The 20000-nt window shown below is 55.0% G+C and overlaps 2 protein-coding genes across 3 annotated transcripts in view; both read right to left on the reverse strand.

Annotated features, from left to right (window-relative positions):
* Positions 1–9112: 9112 nt before the first annotated feature.
* On the reverse strand, positions 9113–15441 carry LOC133351636 (uncharacterized). The gene is made up of 6 exons (XM_061566988.1): positions 15400–15441; positions 13517–13694; positions 12440–12517; positions 11243–11701; positions 10504–10584; positions 9113–9991 (listed from the first exon to the last, which is right to left on the reverse strand). The coding sequence occupies exons 2-6, from the start codon at positions 13679–13681 to the stop codon at positions 9929–9931; spliced, it is 846 nt and encodes a 281-aa protein (XP_061422972.1). The 5' UTR covers positions 13682–13694; positions 15400–15441; the 3' UTR covers positions 9113–9928.
* Positions 15442–17009: 1568 nt separating this feature from the next.
* The window catches only part of LSM10 (LSM10, U7 small nuclear RNA associated), a 4075-nt gene continuing 1084 nt past the window's right edge, over positions 17010–20000 (reverse strand). For both annotated transcript variants that reach the window (XM_061567204.1, XM_061567194.1), the window contains exon 2: positions 17010–17962. In XM_061567204.1, the coding sequence (XP_061423188.1) occupies positions 17542–17898 (357 nt within the window). In that variant the 5' untranslated portion in view covers positions 17899–17962 and the 3' untranslated portion in view covers positions 17010–17541. The remainder of the gene's footprint in view (positions 17963–20000) is intronic.

Raw genomic sequence — 20000 nt, forward strand, 5'->3', positions numbered from 1 at the left:
TGTGTCTGAGTGAGTGTGTGTGTGTACATGTGTCTGAGTGAGTGTGTGTACATGTGTCTGAGTGAGTGTGTGTGTGTACATGTGAGTGAGTGTGTACACGTGTCTGAGTGAGTGTGTGTGTGTACATGTGAGTGAGTGTGTACATGTGTCTGAGTGAGTGTGTGTGTACACGTGTCTGAGTGAGTGTGTATGTACATGTGAGTGTGCACATGTGCCTGAGTGTGTGTACATGTTAGTGTGTGTGTGTACATGTGAGTGTGTGTGTGTACATGTGTCTGAGTGTGTGTGTACATGTGAGTGTGTGTGTGTGTACATGTGAGTGTGTGTGTGTACATGTGTCTAAGTGAATGTGTGTGTGTACATATGTCTGAGTGAGTGTGTGTATGTGTCTGAGTATGTGTGTATGTGTCTGAGTGTGTGTGTACATGTGTGTGTGTATGTGTCTGAGTATGTGTGTGTGTGTGAGTATGTGTGTGTGTACATGTGTCTGAGTGTGTGTGTGTGTACATGTGAGTGTGTGTGTATGTGTCTGAGTATGTGTGTGTGTACACGTGTCTGAGTGAGTGTGTGTGTACACGTGTCTGAGTGAGAGTGTGTGTGTACATGTGTCTGAGTGTGTGTGTGTACACGTGTCTGAGTGTGTGTGTACACGTGTCTGAGTGTGTGTGTGTACATGTGTCTGAGTATGTGTGTGTGTACATGTGAGTGTGTGTGTGTATACATGTGTCTGAGTGAGTGTGTGTACATGTGAGTGTGTACATGTGTCTGAGTGAGTGTGTGTACATGTGAGTGTGTGTGTACATGTGAGTGTGTGTGTATGTGTCTGAGTGTGTGTATGTGTACATGTGAGTGTGTGTGTACATGTGAGTGTGTATGTGTCTGAGTGAGTGTGTGTGTATGTGTCTGAGTGAGTGTGTGTGTACATTTGAGTGTGTGTGTATGTGTCTGAGTGTGTGTGTACATGTGAGTATGTGTGTGTATATGTGAGTGAGTGTGTACATGTGTGTGTGTGTGTATATGTGAGTGAGTGTGTACATGTGTCTGAGTGTGTGTGTGTACATGTGAGTGTGTGTATGTGTCTGAGTGTGTGTGTGTACATGTGTGTATGTGTGTGTATATGTGAGTGAGTGTGTACATGTGTGTGTGTGTATATGTGAGTGAGTGTGTACATGTGTGTGTGTGTGTACATGTCTGTGTGTGTGTACATGTGAGTGTGTGTGTGTTTATAACGACGCCTGGGCGGGCGCAGGGGAGTTTGCGTCACAGCCAGCGGCAGCCACAGCACGCCTGCTGTTACACAAGTGCCTTATCGGTAGCGTGCACAGCTACCCCTCGCCCACCCACACCAACCCGACTCGCACCCCTCCCTTGTACATGGATTCTCCCAGTGCAGAGCTGTCCGTCCGTCGTTGCGTGTTCGTTACGATGAGCTCCGTTAGGCGAGCTCATGTCGTTTTATTGGGTGCCGGGGGTGGGTGGTGTTGGGGCGTTATTCCATTATTGCGTTTGTATTGAATCGATGCGGTGTATAAATGATGCGGACGGAGAGAGAGAGATGGGGGGAGGGGGAGAGGGGAGGGGGGGGCAAAGGGAGGGGGCTGCTTCTGTTTGGGGCAGACACGTGACACCCCCCCCCCCCCACCGTGAGCCGTGTTTAGCAATCATCGGGCAAGGCGAGCAGGCACAACAGGCGGAACGCCCTTCTCCGGATTCTGCGGGAGGATGGGGGGGAGGCTTGGAGTTTCCTCTCTGATACCTCGCCCCGCCCCCCCGTCCCTGGCGAGCGACCCCCCAAGGGGCCGTCCCTAAATGACGTCACGCAGCTAGGGAGGGGGGGGTCAGATATTTGTGACGATGTGTGACGAGGGGGGTTGAGAAATGTGACGTCACATCAAAATGCGCAACTTTAAATAAATATAGACAACACGTTCTACTTAATTAAATCGACTTTTTAATAAATGTTTTCTCCTACAACATCAGAGTGCAGCGCCACATTAAATACGCACTACAATGACAATAGTTTAAAGCGATTTGAAGCATGTTTTATTTTTTTAGGGGGGGGGGCAGAGCTTTGTGACGTCATATTTGAGGGGGGGGGTCTGACTTTTTGTGACGCCGTGTGACGAAGGGGGAGGGCTCAAAAAATTGTCCAAAATCGCGTGACGTCATTTATGGACAGCCCCCAAGCTCGCATGGCCCCATGGGCGACATCGCCCCTTCTTGAGTGTGGGGGGGGGGGGGGTCAGTGGAGGTCACGCGTGCGATTTGTGTTCATTTGGGGGAATTGAGAGGCTGTGATCCAGCAGTGGAACGACCGTGGCTGTTGACGATGTTGATGGAGGTGATGCCTGAACAGTTGGGAGGAGGCGGGTGTGGGACGCGTCCTGGGGTGGTGGTGGTGGGTGGGGGGATGGGGGGATGGGGGTCTCGGGTCACGCGTAGGCGCCGTAGCCCCCGGCGTTGGGGGGCCGACCCCCGTGGGTGGGGGTGCCCCCCCCCCCCTCTCCTCCAACGGGGGTTCTGATCCGCTCCTCGGATGAACGCGGCCGCACCCCGAGCCCATCGGCTGCGGCGTCTCTCTCCGGAGCGGCGCGGTTTTTGACCTTTTTTTGTTACAATAATGGCGATGAACCTTTGTAATTACGATGACGGTGTTGATGATGATGGTGTTGATGATTATAGTGTTGATGGTGTTAATGATGGTGTTGATGATGATGGTGTTGATGATGGTGTTGATGATGACGGTGTTGATGATGATGGTGTTGATGATTATAGTGTTGATGGTGTTGATGATGATGGTGTTGATGATTATAGTGTTGATGGTGTTGATGATTATAGTGTTGATGGTGTTGATGATTATAGAGTTGATGGTGTTGGTGTTGATGATGACGTGGCTGACGAGGAACGGGTGACGCTGTTGCAAGCAGAGTGCGCGCTCACGATCACGCACGACCACGTGTCCACAGGGGTGCAAGTCGAGAGGCGGGATGGGGCCATCAGCTGTTGGGTCGCCACCTCGGGCAGATGACAGGACGCAGAAGGGTGCCTCGCAGTGCCAGTCGAGGGGGGAGCCGCACGCGGATCGCGTTGCCTCGAGTGGTGAAATGTTCATCAGGAACAGGCGACTCATGAATCCTGGATTTGTAATGTCCCCGCAGGAGTGACAGATTGCCCTGGACGGATTCCGCCGGGATAAATTCCTGGGTACAGATTCGCGGGGACAGATACGTCGAGATAGATTGCCCAGGATAGATTCCTATGGATAGATTCCCCATGACAGATACGTCGAGATAGATTGCCCAGGATAGATTCCTGGGTACAGATTCCCCGGGACAGATACATCGAGATAGATTGCCCAGGAGAGATTCCTGGGTACAGATTCGCTAGGACAGATGCGTCTAGATAGATTGCCCAGGATAGATTCCTGGGTACAGATTCGCTAGGACAAATACGTCACGATAGATTGTCCAGGATAGATTCCTGGGTACAGATTCGCTAGGACAGATGCGTCTAGATAGATTGCCCAGGATAGATTCCTGGGTACAGATTCGCTAGGACAAATACGTCTAGATAGATTGCCCAGGATAGATTCCTGGGTACAGATTCGCTAGGACAGATGCGTCGAGATAGATTGCCCAGGAGAGATTCCTGGGTACAGATTCGCTAGAACAGATACGTCGAGATAGATTGCCCAGGATAGATTCCTGGGTACAGATTCGCTAGGACAGATGCGTCGAGATAGATTGCCCAGGAGAGATTCCTGGGTACAGATTCGCTATGACAGATACGTCGAGATAGATTGCCCAGGAGAGATTCCTGGGTACAGATTCGCTAGGACAGATGCGTCTAGATAGATTGCCCAGGATAGATTCCTGGGTACAGATTCGCTAGGACAGATACGTCGAGATAGATTGCCCAGGAGAGATTCCTGGGTACAGATTCGCTAGGACAGATATGTCGAGATAGATTGCCCAGGATAGATTCATCGAGACAGATTCCCCGGGACAGATACGTCGAGATAGATGGCCCAGGATAGATTCCTCGGGACAGATTCCCCGTGACAGATACGTCGAGATAGATTGCCCAGGAGAGATTCCTGGGTACAGATTCCCCGGGACAGATAAGTCGAGATAGATTGCCCAGGATAGATTCCTGGGTACAGATTCGCGAGGACAGACGCGTCGAGATAGATTGCCCAGGATAGATTCCGCGGGACAGATGCTACCGACTCCACACAGCCCTCACGCTCCCCGTGAATCTGCACGTGGACCCGAGCGCGAAAAATCTAAAAAAATCGGTCAACAGTAATGCGACTTCGTCGCAGGTTTATTTCTTCTGAGCTCAAGGGACGAGACCAACAGGGCCCGGACACTGTGTTTGAGTGCGGGTTGCAGCCACTGACCCACGATTAAACCGGAGTTTTCAAGTGCAGTTAGTCAATGGTATCATCCTGGTCACAGATGATTACGTTCCAAAAAAACAAAACACCATCGCGTCCAATTCGGCACTGCACCTAATGTCGATAAATTCGTCGTCGTCATCATCGTCGTCGCCAGCGAGTGAGCGAGTCGTGTGGTCACTATGCAGACAGCTCCCCACCGCGCCCGCGCGGCGTGGGTCTGCGAGAGAGGCGATGTTCTTCCTCTCCCCCTCGTTCCGCACTCTCTCTCTCTCTCACCAAACAACGATTCCCCAGTAAAGCCTCAACAGACTCTGGGGGCAAGTGCTGTTAGCGAGTAGCGCCGATGAATCCCGGCACGGTACAGGACGGGGTTGGGGGGCCAACACCACTGACGGACGGATGACACCCACACTGCACGCACCGTGTCGCCCACACAGAGGAAAAATGACACCCACACAGAATGCTGGCAGCCAGAGTTGTTTGTGAGCAACTATTAAGGCTGGCACGGTGCACGAGGAGATGGTGTGATCAAGCCACGCCATCGCCTTTGTCTCCCCAAGTGCTGATGTTTACACACCGCAACTAGGTACTCGTTTAAGGCCGAGTCGACCTAGGGGAGGCCCAGGACCGCTGCGCCGATGTCGAGGGTCGGGTCAGCCTGCGCGAGGTGATGATGGTGGTCGTGGTGATGATGGAGGTGATGATGGTGGTGGTGATGATGGTGGTGGTGATGATGGTTGGTGGTGGTGATGATGGTGGTGATGGTTGGTGATGGTTGGTGGTGGTGATGAAGGTGGTGGTGTTGATGGTGGCCATGGTGGGGATGATGATGGTGGTGGTGGTGTGGATGATGATGGTGATTTTTATCATTGATTTGTTATCTTGATTTATTGATTAATTGATTATTATTTGTTGTTGACTCTTTATCGTTTCCGCCGTCGCTCGCTGCCGATTCTGATTGAAGGTTTCTGTTCTTTTAATAAAAAACCGTCTCGGAGTTTCCGCGTCCCCACGAGCCACTGCTGTCGCGACTGGGAACTCCGCAGACCACGTGGCCTCCAGAGTTCAGCCAGAGACGCGGAGCACCCGGGTTCAAATCCAGACTTCGGCTGCCTGTGACGTGGGGCACACGCTCCGATTAGCACAGCACACAGACAAAGATCCCCCGTATAGCTTTAACATAATGTTGGGTCATGCGCAGTCAGAGGAGAGATCCAGGCTAGCGAGATGGACGAGAGAGAGATATTAGAGAGTTGTAGAGGAGAGTTCCACACGAGATGGACGAGAGAGAGAGATTAGAGAGTTGTAGAGGAGAGTTCCACACGAGGTGGACGAGAGAGAGAGATTAGAGAGTTGTGGAGGAGAGTTCCACACGAGATGGACGAGAGAGAGAGATTAGAGAGTTGTAGAGGAGAGTTCCACACGAGGTGGACGAGAGAGAGAGATTAGAGAGCTGTGGAGGAGAGTTCCACACGAGGTGGACGAGAGAGAGAGATTAGAGACGCAGATGGTGGCAGCGGTCACAACAACAACCCGGAGACCTTCATCCAGCAGTGGATCGAGAAAGCGACGGTACATTCAATGGCAATACACAGAGATGCGTGACAGTACAACAACAACCACCAATCGCCACTCAGCGACGGTGACGTCACCACGGCGCTTGTGCCAGGCTAGGTGCACTCCACGTGAGGCGTCGAAGGCTCGCTGCTGACAGCAGCAGCGTGGCTCCTCTGCCCTCCGTCGTTGCTGGATGGCGACTGCCTCCAACTGCCCGGTAGCAGCAGCGGCAGCGTCCTTCACCAACCTCCTGCACAGAGGCCGATGTTGACACCGCTGGTACATCCCGACACACCGGGGGTAGCCTGGGGGGTGAGGGGGCGTGGGGCAGGGGACCCCTCGGCTCGCGCCCCGGGTCCTTCGTCTGATGGGGTCCAGGGGAGATCGAGGTACCCCCCGACCCCCTTGAGGTCTGCCGTGGGGGTCACGCTCCCCCGTTGGCCCTGCGAGGGGATACCCCGCGGGGAAGGGGGGCGGGCACAAGGCGGCGTGAGTAGGTTAAACGTTGAGTTTTATAAGGGCACCACGGGGTGACCAGCCCCTCCCCACCCAGCCCCTCCCAACCCAGCCCCTCCCCACCCAGCCCCTCCCCACCCTCCCCACCAAGCCCCTCCCCACCCAGCCCCACCCTCCTCACCCAGCCCCTCCCCACCCAGCCCCTCCCCACCCTCCCCACCAAGCTCCTCCCCACCCAGCCCCACCCACCCCACCCAGCCCCTCCCTCCCCACCCAACCCCACCTCCCACCCAGCTCCACCCTCCCCACCCAGCCCCTCCCCACCAGCCCCTCCCCACCCGCCCCTCTCCACCCAGCCCCACCCCTCCCATTTTTGGATGCACGACGGACGGACGGACACAATAATCCCCTGTGGGCTGGTGTAACCAGGAGGTTCCTACCAGTATAAAATCGTTTATTTAAATTGTAATCACGTATTCATCATCATCATCATCGGTCATGATCAATCCACTGCTGGATGAAGGCCACCCCAAGCCGGTGTTGAGACGCAACAATCCCACGTGGCTCCTGCTCGTGATCTCATTTCATCGCTCCGTCTCCTCCAGGGACGTCCCTTGTATCGGGAAAGGTCACTCGGATTCGTGAGTGGCGCGCTGCTGCTGCTGCTGCTCTCAGGCGAGGCGACAGCGGCCTCTAGCGGACGCGGCGGGGATCGTGAAGAGTTGCCGAGCAGTACGAATAACGTCAAGCGGCCAGCAACATTCAGCACCATCATGTTTGTCATCGATGACAACAGGTTCCTTTAATTGAGCAATGTTATACGAGCTGGAGGGCGGGGGGGCAAAGGGGGGTGGTGAGACGATGTTGGGAGGAGAGTGGAGCAGTGTGATGGAAGACGCAGAGAGAAGTGAGGTGAGCTGCAGTGTGGTGAGTGGGTGAGTGGGTGGGTGAGTGGATGGGTGGGTGGGTGGGTGAGTGGATGGGTGGATGGGTGGGTGAGTGAGTGAGTGAGTGGGTAGGTGGGTGAGTGTGTGAGTGGGTGGTGGAGAGGGTGGGTGAGTGAGTGAGTGAGTGGGTGGGTGGGTGAGTGGGTGGGTGAGTGAGTAGGTGAGTGAGTGGGTGGGTGAGTGAGTAGGTGAGTGGGTGGGTGAGTGAGTGAGTGGGTGGGTGGGTGGGTGAGTGGGTGGGTGAGTGAGTAGGTGAGTGAGTGGGTAGGTGAGTGAGTAGGTGAGTTGGTGAGTGAGTGGGTAGGTGAGTGAGTGAGTGAGTGGGTGGGTGGGTGAGTGGGTGGGTGAGTGAGTAGGTGAGTGAGTGAGTGGGTGAGTGAGTGGGTGGGTGGGTGAGTGGGTGGGTGGGTGAGTGAGTAGGTGAGTGGGTGAGTGGGTGAGTGGGTGGGTGAGTGGATGGGTGGGTGGGTGAGTGGATGGGTGGATGGGTTGGTGAGTGAGTGAGTGAGTGGGTAGGTGGGTGAGTGTGTGAGTGGGTGGGTGGGTGGGTGAGTGAGTGAGTGGGTGGGTGGGTGGGTGAGTGGATGGGTGGGTGGGTGAGTGGATGGGTGGATGGGTGGGTGAGTGAGTGAGTGAGTGGGTAGGTGGGTGAGTGAGTGAGTGGGTGGGTGGGTGAGTGAGTGAGTGAGTGGGTGGGTGGGTGAGTGGGTGGGTGAGTGAGTAGGTGAGTGAGTGGGTGGGTGAGTGAGTAGGTGAGTGGGTGGGTGAGTGAGTGAGTGAGTGAGTGGGTGGGTGGGTGGGTGGGTGGGTGAGTGGGTGGGTGAGTGAGTAGGTGAGTGAGTGGGTAGGTGAGTGAGTAGGTGAGTAGGTGAGTGAGTGGGTGGGTGAGTGAGTGAGTGAGTGGGTGGGTGAGTGGGTGGGTGAGTGAGTAGGTGAGTGAGTGGGTGGGTGAGTGAGTGGGTGGGTGGGTGAGTGGGTGGGTGGGTGAGTGAGTAGGTGAGTGAGTGGGTGGGTGAGTAGGTGAGTGAGTGAGTGAGTGGGTGGGTGGGTGAGTGGGTGAGTGAGTGGGTGGGTGGGTGAGTGAGTGAGTGAGTGGGTGGGTGGGTGGGTGGGTGAGTGAGTGAGTGAGTGGGTGGGTGGGTGAGTGGGTGGGTGAGTGAGTGGGTGAGTGAGTGAGTGGGTGGGTGAGTGAGTGGCTGGGTGAGTGGGTGGTGGGTGAGCGTGTATTCTGACCTGCAGTGTGATGAGTGGGTGAGTGAGTGGGTGCGTGGGTGAGTGGGTGAGTGAGTGGGTGGGTGAGTGAGTGGGTGGGAGGGTGAGTGAGTGAGTGAGTGGGTGAGTAAGTGAGTGCTTGGGTGAGTGGGTAGGTGGCAGAGTGGGTGGGTGGGTGAGCGTCTATTCTGACCTGCAGTGTGGTGAGTGAGTGGGTGGGTGAGTGGGTGGGTGAGTGAGTGGGTGGGTGAGTGAGTGAGTGGATGGGTGAGTGGGTGGGTGAGTGGCTGGGTGAGTGGGTGGGTGGGTGGGTGAATGAGTGAGTGAGTGGGTGAGTGGGTGGGTGAGTGGGTGAGTGAGTGAGTGGGTGAGTGAGTGAGTAAGTGAGTGGGTGAGTGGGTGGGTGGGTGAGCGTGTATTTCTGACCTGCAGTGTGGTGAATGAGTGAGTGGGTGGCTGGGTGAGTGGGTGGGTGAGTGGGTGGGTGAGTGGCTGGGTGAGTGAGTGGGTGGGTGAGTGGCTGGGTGAGTGAGTGAGTGGGTGGGTGAGTGAGTGGGTGGGTGAGTGAGTGGCTGGGTGAGTGAGTGGGTGGGTGAGTGAGTGGGTGAGTGGGTGGGTGAGCGTGTATTCTGACCTGCAGTGTGGTGACAAGTGCTTCCGGTAGGGCCCACGTAACGAAAAGTGCAAGGGCAGATGTGGAGCAGTGGCGCAGCGGTTAGCACGCTGCGCTACGAACCCAGCGACCCGAGTTCAATTCCTGCTGACGGCCAACACCAATGACGATTATCTGAACCGGCCCTGGGCCTCCGGTAGGTCGACTCAGCCTCAAATGAATACCTGGTGCGGTGTGTAAACATCGCCACTAGGGAGACAAAGGCGGCCGGGCGTGGTGGTCACCACCCAGCCCCTCGTGTGCTGTGCCGGCCTTCATAGGTGCTCGCTAACAGCACTTGCCCCAACAGTCTGTTAAATACTACACGGGGGATCGTTGTATGTGTGTAGGGATAGGGTGTGCAGCTCTGTGGATGTGCGTGTGGGTTTGGGAGGTGTGCAGGTGCGTGCAGGTGCGTGCAGGTGAGTGCGGGTGAGTGCAGGTGAGTGCAGGTGCGTGCAGGTGCGTGCAAGTGAGTGCAGGTGAGTGCAGGTGCGTGCGGGTGAGTGCAGGTGCGTGAAGGTGCGTGCAGGTGCGTGCAGGTGAGTGCAGGTGCGTACAGATGAGTGCAGGTGAGTGCAGGTGCATGCAAGTGCGTGCAGGTGCGTGCAGGTGAGTGCAGGTGCGTGCAGGTGAGTGCAGGTGAGTGCAGGTGCGTGCAGGTGCGTGCAGGTGCGTGCTCAGGTGAGTACAGGAGCGTGCTCAGGTGCTGCACGTGGCCCCGCGCCTCGCGTGGCCCAGCCTCGGGCACGCGCTTGTAAATCTCTGCCGCGCAGACACAGGAACACGCGGTCAGCAAACTCACCCAGCTCACCAACTCACTCACCCACCCGCCCTCTCGCCGACTCGTCCACTCTCATTTACTCGCTCGCCCACTCACTCACCTACTAGTCGACTCACTCGTGAACTCGCCCACACACTCACCAACTCACCCACTAATTCACCTACTCGTCCACTCACTCACTAACCCACTCACTCACCAACTCACGAACTCGCTCACTCACTCACCAACTCGCCCACTCACTCACCTAGTCATCCACTCACTCACTAACTCACTCACCAACTCACCCACTCACTCACCTACTCATCCACTCACTCATCCACTCACTCACCAACTCACCCACTCGCCCACCAACTCACTCACCCACCAACTCTGACGCTCATTCACCAACTCGCCCAACCCGCTTAGCACATCGCTCACCCATCCACTCACTTGGCTACCCACTCACCCACCCATTCACTCGTCCACTCACCAACCCACGTACTCATTTACTCACCTGTTTCACGGCGCGTCCCCGTGGAGACAGAGCGAAGGGGTCGTACTCCCAGGGGTCAAACGAGTCCAGGAACACGAAGCCCTGAGGGCATCAACAAAGATTTACATCGTCAGCCATGGTCGATCCACTGCTGGATAAAGTCCCCCCTCCCCTAACCCATCGCTATATCTCTCACGGCCCTGCGATGTAGGAATCCATCGATTCCCTCCGTATGAGCCGGTTTCGTCGCTCCATCTCCGCTTTGGCTGACATTCCGGCGTTAGTCTTAAAAATGTCCTGACCCCGAATGCAGGTCTGGGTGTACTGTACTGTTGATGATCATCGCTGTCATCATGAGTGCATGGCGATGTGGTGATGATGGCGCGTGATGTGATGATGCTGGTGCGCTGATGTGATGATGGTGGTGGTGCGCGCTATGATGGTGCGCGCTGTGATGATGCTGATGGTGCGCTGATGTGATGATGGTGGTGGTGCGCGCTATGATGGTGCGCGCTGTGATGATGGTGATGGTGGGCTGATGTGATGATGTGATGATGATGTGATGATGGTGCGCGCTGTGATGATGCTGATGGTGTGCGCTGTGATGCTGTTATGATGTGATGGTGTGCGCTGTGATGATGGTGGTGACAGCTCTTGCCCCCAGCAGTCCGTTGAGGCCACACGGCAGATCTGTGTCGTATCGCTAACACGCAGCGTAAATGTCGAGCGCAGGTGCGCGTGGCGTGCCCCTCCCGCGCACCTTCTCGCCCACGTGCGCCAGGTAGCGCGCGTGCAGCTCCCGCTGCGGACCGGGACCCGCTCTCAACTCCCGCCGTGCGTTCAGACCCGACCCAGACACCCGCTGTTCGCCGGGCCCCGCTCTCATCTCCCGCTGGGGGCTCAGCCTCGACCCAGACACCCGCTGTTCGCCAGGCCCCGCGCTCATCTCTCGCTGCGAGCTCAGACCCGGCCCAGACACCCGCTGTTCGCCAGGCCCCGCTCTCATCTCCCGCTGGGGGCTCAGCCTCGACCCAGACACCCGCTGTTCGCCAGGCCCCGCGCTCATCTCTCGCTGCGAGCTCAGACCCGGCCCAGGCACCCGCTGCGCTCCGGGCCCCGCGCTCATCTCTCGCCGTGCGCGCTCCTCCCAGCGCGCCAAGCTCAGCTCAGCTCGCCGCACGCGCATCACCTCCTCGTGCGCCAGGTAAGCGCGCACCTGCTGCAAGGTGGGGTGGGGGGGGGTGAGGTGAGCGTAGCGGCATCCAGTAGCTGCGGAGACCACTTGGTCAGGAGTCGACAACATGTGGGGGACTTTAAACCATTGGAACCTCATTTGCCAGTAAAAAATATGAAAATTGTTTTTTTACCCTTCTATCTGGCAACAAAACTGACACTTTTTTTGGGACAGTGCATATATTATCAGAGTTATGTTTTTTGTTTGCATTATGGCTGCAGGTATTGTGATCTATGCAAACATGACTCCTTGTAAAAAAAGGTGTCAGTTTTGTTGCCAGATAGAAGGGTAAAAAAAACAATTATCATGTGGGGGGCTCTTTGGATTCCCTGTTGCGGGCAGACGTTTGTTTTGTGTGTGTTTGTTACTTAAATCTAAAACATAATTTAACGTAAAGATAATTGATTTAAATATAGCAGAGAATGGGTCACTGTGGAATGTCTTGGTGACGACAGAATGTACAACTGTCGTATTAAAGAATAACTTAGCGGGGGGGGGGGAGTGAACTAAATGGACGCAGTTTATTCCATCCTCATATTTCAAGTCAGAATGCATCCTGTCGTCTGTGTACACGTGGATGTGCTCTCCATATACTTTGGTCAAGAACAAAGAGATGGCTTTTAAAGGCTGCCGACTCCTGCACTAGGCGCGCCCGCTAACGGCACTTGCCCCGACAGCACGTTAATGCTATACGGGGGATCTTTGTCTTTGTGTCGCTCGTACACGCGCGAATTCCTCCTCCGAATCCAGCACGGGTTGAGTGGCGGCTCTGCTCCGTCTCGTGTCCACGCACGCACGCTCCTGCACACACACACATCATCATCACCATCATCACCATCATCACCATCATCACATCGCACATCATCACCATCATCACCATCATCACCATTATCACAGCGCACACCATCATCACCGTTATCACCGTCATCACCATCATCACAGCGCGCACCATTATCACAGCGCTCACCATCATCACCATCATCACCATCATCACATCATCACCATCATCATCACAGCGCACACCATCACCATCATCACCATCATCATCATCACAGCGCACACCATCACCATCATCACAGCGTACACGCATACATCACCATCATCAGCATCATCACCATCAGCATCATCACATCATCACAGCGCACACCATCAGCATCATCACATCAGCGCAGCATCACCATCATCACAGCGCACACCATCATCGCATCATTATCGCATCATCATCACCACATTGCATCGCGCACCATCATCACAGCGCACACCATCATCACAGCGCACACCATCATCACATCAGCGCATCACCACCACATCACGCGCCATCATCACCACATCGCCATGCACTCATGATGACAGCGATGATCATCAATCAGCTCCGTCTCTCTTTGTCTCTGGAGCGGGCATCGCAAACTCTCGTAAACGTGGCCCACTGAAAACTCAACTCGAGTCTAAACGTTGAGTTGCCCTTCGGGACCTGTCCTGTGAGATTGAGTGGCGAGGAAGGAGTGGTGGCGCAGCGGTTAGCGCACCGCCCGCCGATTCCCGCCCACAGCCAACATCGGTAACGAATACCGTACCTTGAGCCGCCCTTGTCTAGTCAACATCGCCATTGGGGAGACAAAGGCGGCCGGGCGTGGTACTGGCAACTGTTAGCGAGCACCTATTGCACAGACACACGTGTGTGTGGTGCTGGCCACCCACCTCCCCTCGTGTGCCGTGCCGGCCTTCACAGGTGCCGCTCGCTAACATCACTTGGGGGGGGCAGCTTTACCTTTGTGTGTCGTGGAGCCCCCCTCCACTCACCTGCAGGCGGCTGACGGAGCGTGCCGACAGCCACGGCGACACGGGCTCACCCAGCCTCGCAGCGCCGCCTACCGCAGAGCTGCGGGACGCAGGTTCGACTCCAAACCCGGGTCGCCGCGCGTGCAGGAGGACACCTCTCCTCGAGTCCCCGTGCCCCCGTTCCATGACGCAGCGAGGTCTGTGTGTGGTTGGGGGGGGCAGTCACTTATAGAGGGAGGGGTGGGGGTACAGCGGTGACGTCGCCACGGCGCTTGTGCCAGGCTAGGTGCACGTTGAGGCTACTCGGCCATTTGTTGCAGTCGCCCTCCAGCAATGACGGAGGGCGGAGGAGCGCCGCTCGCGTGTACACACACACGCGTGTACACACACAAAGATCCCCCGTGTAGCCTTAACAGACTGTTGGGGCAAGTGCTGTTAGCGAGCACCTATGAAGGCCGGAACGGTACACGAGGGGGTGGGTGGCCAGCACCACACCCGACCGCCTTTGTCTCCGCAGTGGCGATGTTTACACCCCACACCAGGTGCTCATTTCAGGCTGAGTAGACCTAGGGGAGGCCCAGGACCGGTTCAGATAATCGTCACTGGTGTTGGCCGTGAGCGGGAACCGAACCCGGGTGGCTCGGTTCGTAGCGCAGCGCGCTAACCGCTACACTACCGCTCCCCCACACACACACACACGTGTACACACACGTGTACACACACACACGTGTACACACACAGAGACACACGTGTACACACACACACACAGAGACACGCGTGTACACACACACGCGTGTACACACACGTGTACACACGTAACGTACGTGCGAGGCGATGCAGAGAGTGGCAGCAGTCTCCCTGCTCACACACACACACGTGTACACACACACAGACACACGTGTACACACACACAGAGACACGCGTGTACACACACACACGTGTACACACACACACGTGTAACGTACGAGGCAATTCAGAGAGTGGCAGCAGTCTCCCTACTCACACACACACACACGTGTACACACACACACGTGTACACACACACACACGTGTACACACACACACACGTGTAACGTACGAGGCGATGCAGAGAGTGGCAGCAGTCTCCCTGCTCACACACACACACGTGTACACACACACAGACACACGTGTACACACACACAGAGACACGCGTGTACACACACACACGTGTACACACACGTGTAACGAACGAGGCGATGCAGAGAGTTGCAGCAGTCTCCCTGCTCACACACACACACGTGTACACACACAGACACACGTGTACACACACACAGAGACACGCGTGTACACACACACACGTGTACACACACACACACACGTGTAACGTACGAGGCGATGCAGAGAGTGGCAGCAGTCTCCCTGCTCACACACACACACGTGTACACACACACACACACGTGTACACACACACACGTGTACACACACACACGTGTACACACACACACACACGTGTAACGTACGAGGCGATGCAGAGAGTGGCAGCAGTCTCCCTGCTCACACACACACACACACGTGTACACACACACAGAGACACGCGTGTACACACACACACGTGTACACACACACACGTGTAACGTACGAGGCGATGCAGAGAGTGGCAGCAGTCTCCCTGCTCACACACACACACGTGAACACACACACAGACACACGTGTACACACACACAGAGACACGCGTGTACACACACACACGTGTACACACACACACGTGTAACGTACGAGGCGATGCAGAGAGTGGCAGCAGTCTCCCTGCTCACACACACACACGTGAACACACACACAGACACACGTGTACACACACACAGAGACACGCGTGTACACACACACACGTGTACACACACACACGTGTAACGTACGAGGCGATGCAGAGAGTGGCAGCAGTCTACCTGCTCCGGCTGAAGGCGCCGCAGGGCTGCGAGTCGGGACGTGAGCTGCGCGACTCTCTCACTCACGTTGCCATGGCAGAGTTTGAGAAACACAGACACTCTGCTGTGTGTGCGTGCGTGTGTGTGTGCGTGTGTGTGCATGTGTGTGTGCATGTATGTATGTGCGTGTGTGCGCGTGTGTGTATGTGCGTGTGTGTATGTGCGTGTGTGTGCGTTACGTGCGTGTGCGCGGGTGTATGTGCGGGTGTGTGCGTATGTGTATATGTATATGCGTGTGTGCGTATGCGCGTGTGTGTATGTGCGTGTGTGTATGTGCGTGTGTGCATGTATGTGCGTGTGTGTATGTGCGTGTGTGTGTGTGCATGTATGTGCGTGTGTGCGCGCGTGTGTATGTGCGGGTGTGTGCGTATGTGTATATGCGTGTGTGCGTATGCGCGTGTGTATGTGCGTGTGTATGTGCGTGTGTGCATGTATGTGCGTGTGTGCGCGTGTGTGTATGTGCGGGTGTGTGCGTATGTGTATATGCGTTTGGGCGTGTGTGGGTGTGTGTATGTGGCTAAAGCACAGCAAGTTGGCACAGTAGGGGGCACAGGTGGTGCATCAGCCAGTCATCTCGGTCAGTCGACCCGTGGCACCTGCTGGGTCTGCCCCGTGACCTCCTGCCAGCGGGCGTTTGACACCTCACGTGGCCTCAAGGTGCACATGGCCTGGCACAAGCGTCGTGGTGACGTCACCACCACTTAGTGGCGAATGGCGGTTGTTGTTATGTATGTGCGTGTCTATGTGCGTGTTTATATGTGTGTGTCTATGTGCGTGTGTGTATATGTGCGTGTGTCTATGTGCGTGTGTCTATGTGCGTGTGTATATGTGTGTGTCTATGTGCGTGTGTGTCTATGTGCGTGTGTCTATGTGCGTGTGTGTCTATGTGCGTGTGTGCGCAGCTTCCATCTGGCCACGCAGTGGGGGCTAAACGGGCGCGGCCAAGGGCTCTGGACTGATGTGGGACAGGAGGACGTGGAGCTGAGTGGACTTGCCGATGACCGGTACCAGCGGTGTCAAGATCGGCCTCAGTGGAGGAGGCTCGTGAAGGACGCTATTGGGCAGTTGGAGGCAGTCGCCCTCCAACAACAACGGAGGGCGGAGGAGCGACGCTCACAACAACGAGCGAAGCGCCGGGTGGCTAAACTTGCAGCAAGTTGGCACAGTAGGAGGGGGGGGGGCACCGATGATGCATCCGTCAGTAATCTCAGTAACCCCATGCCACTTGAGTCTGTCCCGTGACCTCCCGCCAGTAGTGATCATTCATACCTCACTTGGCTTCAAGGTGCACCTATCCTGGCACAAGCACCGTGGTGACGTCACCGCCGCTTGGTGGTGAACAGCAGTGGCTGTCAATTGGCTGCTGCCGTGTTAACGACGCATCAGCAATGAGCAGCCAGGCGGCCGGGCGTGGTGTTGACCACCCATCCCCCTCGTGTGCCGTGCCGGCCTTCATAGGTGCCCACTAACAGCACTTGCCCCATCAGCCTGTCAGAGGCTATACAGGGGAGGGGGGGGGATCTGTGTGTGCACGTATGCCAGTGTCCATGATTGTAAACAACGTTGACCCAACCTTTATTCATCAGTACAGCAGAGCACGGATAAAGTATACAAGAGCAGTGGGGTAAAAAACACATTCAGTTTTGTTAAAACTCGCGAATCTTCGTACTTCGTATCGGCACGGCAACACGACTCCGTTCACGAGCATTGCTCACACGCTCGCGTGGCTCTGTGCGTGGTTCTGTGCGTGGTTCTGTGCATGCCTGCGAATGGTTGTGTGGTTGTGTGTGTGGCTCTGTGCGTGGCTGTGTGCGTGGTTGTGTGTGTGGCTGCGAATGGTTGTGTGTGGTTGTCTGTGTGGTTCTGTGTGGCTGCAAGTGGTTCTTTTTGTGGTTCTGTGTGTGGTTGTGTGCGTGGTTCTGTGTGTGGCTGCACGTGGTTCTGTGCGTGGTTGCGAGGCTGCATGCAGTTAGGTTGTGGAAAGCGCTGGCGCAGCGGTTCGCACTGCTGCCACAGCCAAATGCGGTACGTAAACAACATCAGCAACGGGTGTGGGTGTGGAGAGAGACGCACAACGCGCCGTCGTCTCGCGCAGCCCCTCGGCTACTTCCGCGCGAACTCCGTGCGCCCGGCCCGCGGCGCCCTGGCCGCGTCGTCGTCGTCGCGCCGCAAGCGGGCGGCCAGCGCCGCGACGGGGTCGGCGCGGTCGGGCAGCAGCACGTAGCGCACGCTGCGGCCGCTCACCAGCACCTGCGCGTGCCGCGTCACGCGGCCGGAGCGCCGCTCCTTGAGCTCGGCGTCGGCCAGGCGCACGTTCATGAAGGCGTCGACGTTGAGCACGAGGCCGCGAACCTGCGTCTCGTCGCGCAGCTCCACGGCGGCGTGCGCCCCGTGCAGCACCGCCTGCAGCAGCGACACGAGGCTGTTGCGCGCGATGGCGCGCTCGCGTGGGGTGGCCATTGACGTCGCGCGAAGGGGCGAGGGACCGGTCACGGGGAGAGCGCAGAGCTGGGTTTGGGTACACCTGCAAAACGAACACACAAGTGGACGCGTCACTCCTCGTCCTCCTCCTCCCCCTCGTTTCCTGCTCCACGAGACGATTCGTAAGATTCGTGGGTCGGACCGCGTCGATAAAATGTGTCGCGCATCCTCAGCTACTCGACACAGCCGATTGATGAGTCGTCGGGAATCGAACCCAGGCACTTCTTACTCCGAGTAAGATGGTGTTACGACCGCGCTATCAACATTAAATTATTTTTAAATCCTTTATATTAAGTTGGCTTGCTTGCTTGCGTGCTTGCTTACGACTGTGCAAATCATTCGGTCGTTTTTTAACCCACTTCCCGTGATCCAATCGAGCTGACATTTTCCACACAGACTCGTTGTGTGTGACAAATAATTTTCGTGAAAAAAAATTCCTAAATTTTACACTGTTTAGGGAAAACAAATTAAATATTTAATTACCAATTGCTTAATGGTGGCAGACAATCATCTGACCCATAGGTGGCAGCCATCTCAAGCCAGAGGACGAGAAGACTCTAGCCGCCACGCATATAAAGGATTTATAGTGAAAAACTTTGTTTTTACGGGTTTACTTGTTATTAAATCCTTTATATTAAGTTCGCTTGCTTGCTTAGGACCGTGCAAATGTTTCGGTCGTTTTTTAACCCACTTCCCGTGATCCAATCGAGCTGACAGTTTCCACAGACTCGTTGTGTGACAATTAATGTTCGTGAAATTTTTTTTCCAAAATTTTACACTTTTTAGGACAAAAATATATTTAATTACCAATTGCTTAATGGTGCAATGCAATCATCTGACCCATAGGTGGCAGCAATCTCAAGCCAGAGGACGAGAGGACTAGCCGCCACGCATATAAAGGATTTATAGTGAAAAACTTTGTTTTTACGGGTTATACTTATTAATACATCCCATCAACCACACGACCTTCTGGCAGATTTCACCAGTGCTGGTTCAACACATGTGAAACAGTTTGTTTTACATTCAAAGTCTCATCAGCAGTCAATCTAGACCTGGACCAATACGGTTGACCTTTTCAGATGTTTAGGAGGCAAGGAAAATGAAATTGAAAATTAAAACCACAAGCCACGGTAGTGCGACTGTGGCTATGCAACCCAGACTACGGACCAGAGAGAGAGAGACTCGTACAGATACATAGAGACCCACGGAGACACGTTAAAGACACAAGCAACAGGAGTTAGACTGTGCCATACAACGCAGACTACGGACCGCAGTGAACCCACCACTGTGGTTTGCGCTGTTTCAACAACAGCGACGCCCTCTCGTGGTGGCCAGAAGCAGGAATTGAACATAGACACTGGTATGGAGCTCCTGAACAACATGGCTGGTTGGAACCTCATTTGCCAGTAGAAAAATATAATAGGTTTTTTTTACCCTTTTGTCTGGCAACAAAACTGTTTTGTTGCCATACAAAAGGGTAAAAAAACAATTATCATGTTTTTTTACTGGCAAATGAGGTTCAAATGGTGTAAATGCTTACCCAGAGCTCTCATACTCTGATGGTGCATTGTCTTAAGAGTTGTGCGCCTTTTGGCGTCATCTGGTCCAACACCATGTGAGACGCGGCTCTAAGGAAAGCTGTCTCGGGTGTGGACCAATCAACTTCAAGGACAGTGCATACATTAGAGTTATGTTTTTTGTTTGCATTACGACTGCAAGTATTGTGGTCTATGCCAACATGACTCCTTGTAAAAAAAGGTGTCAGTTTTGTTGCCAGACAAAAGGGTAAAAAAAACAATTATAACATTGCTGGTGCCATCACACGCAAGAATAGAATTGGCAGGGACCCTCTCCGTTCGGTATGGGTACTCGTTCACAGCAAACCCATTTAATTACACAGAATAGCACGACGTTGTTTGCGTCGTGGGGACTAATACATATATTAGAGAGCGCCTGTCATTTAAAAGTACTGCATCTCAAAGCGCCGTGCATAAAAATGTAACTACACTCACAAGTAGAAATACAACCCAAGCGAACTTGAAAGCTGACATTAACAACATTCAATGACTACACTAGAAATT

This window comes from Lethenteron reissneri, chromosome 5, assembly GCF_015708825.2.
Source record: "Lethenteron reissneri isolate LAM-NWPU_2019-01 chromosome 5, ASM1570882v1, whole genome shotgun sequence".
Classification (NCBI taxonomy): domain Eukaryota; kingdom Metazoa; phylum Chordata; class Hyperoartia; order Petromyzontiformes; family Petromyzontidae; genus Lethenteron; species Lethenteron reissneri.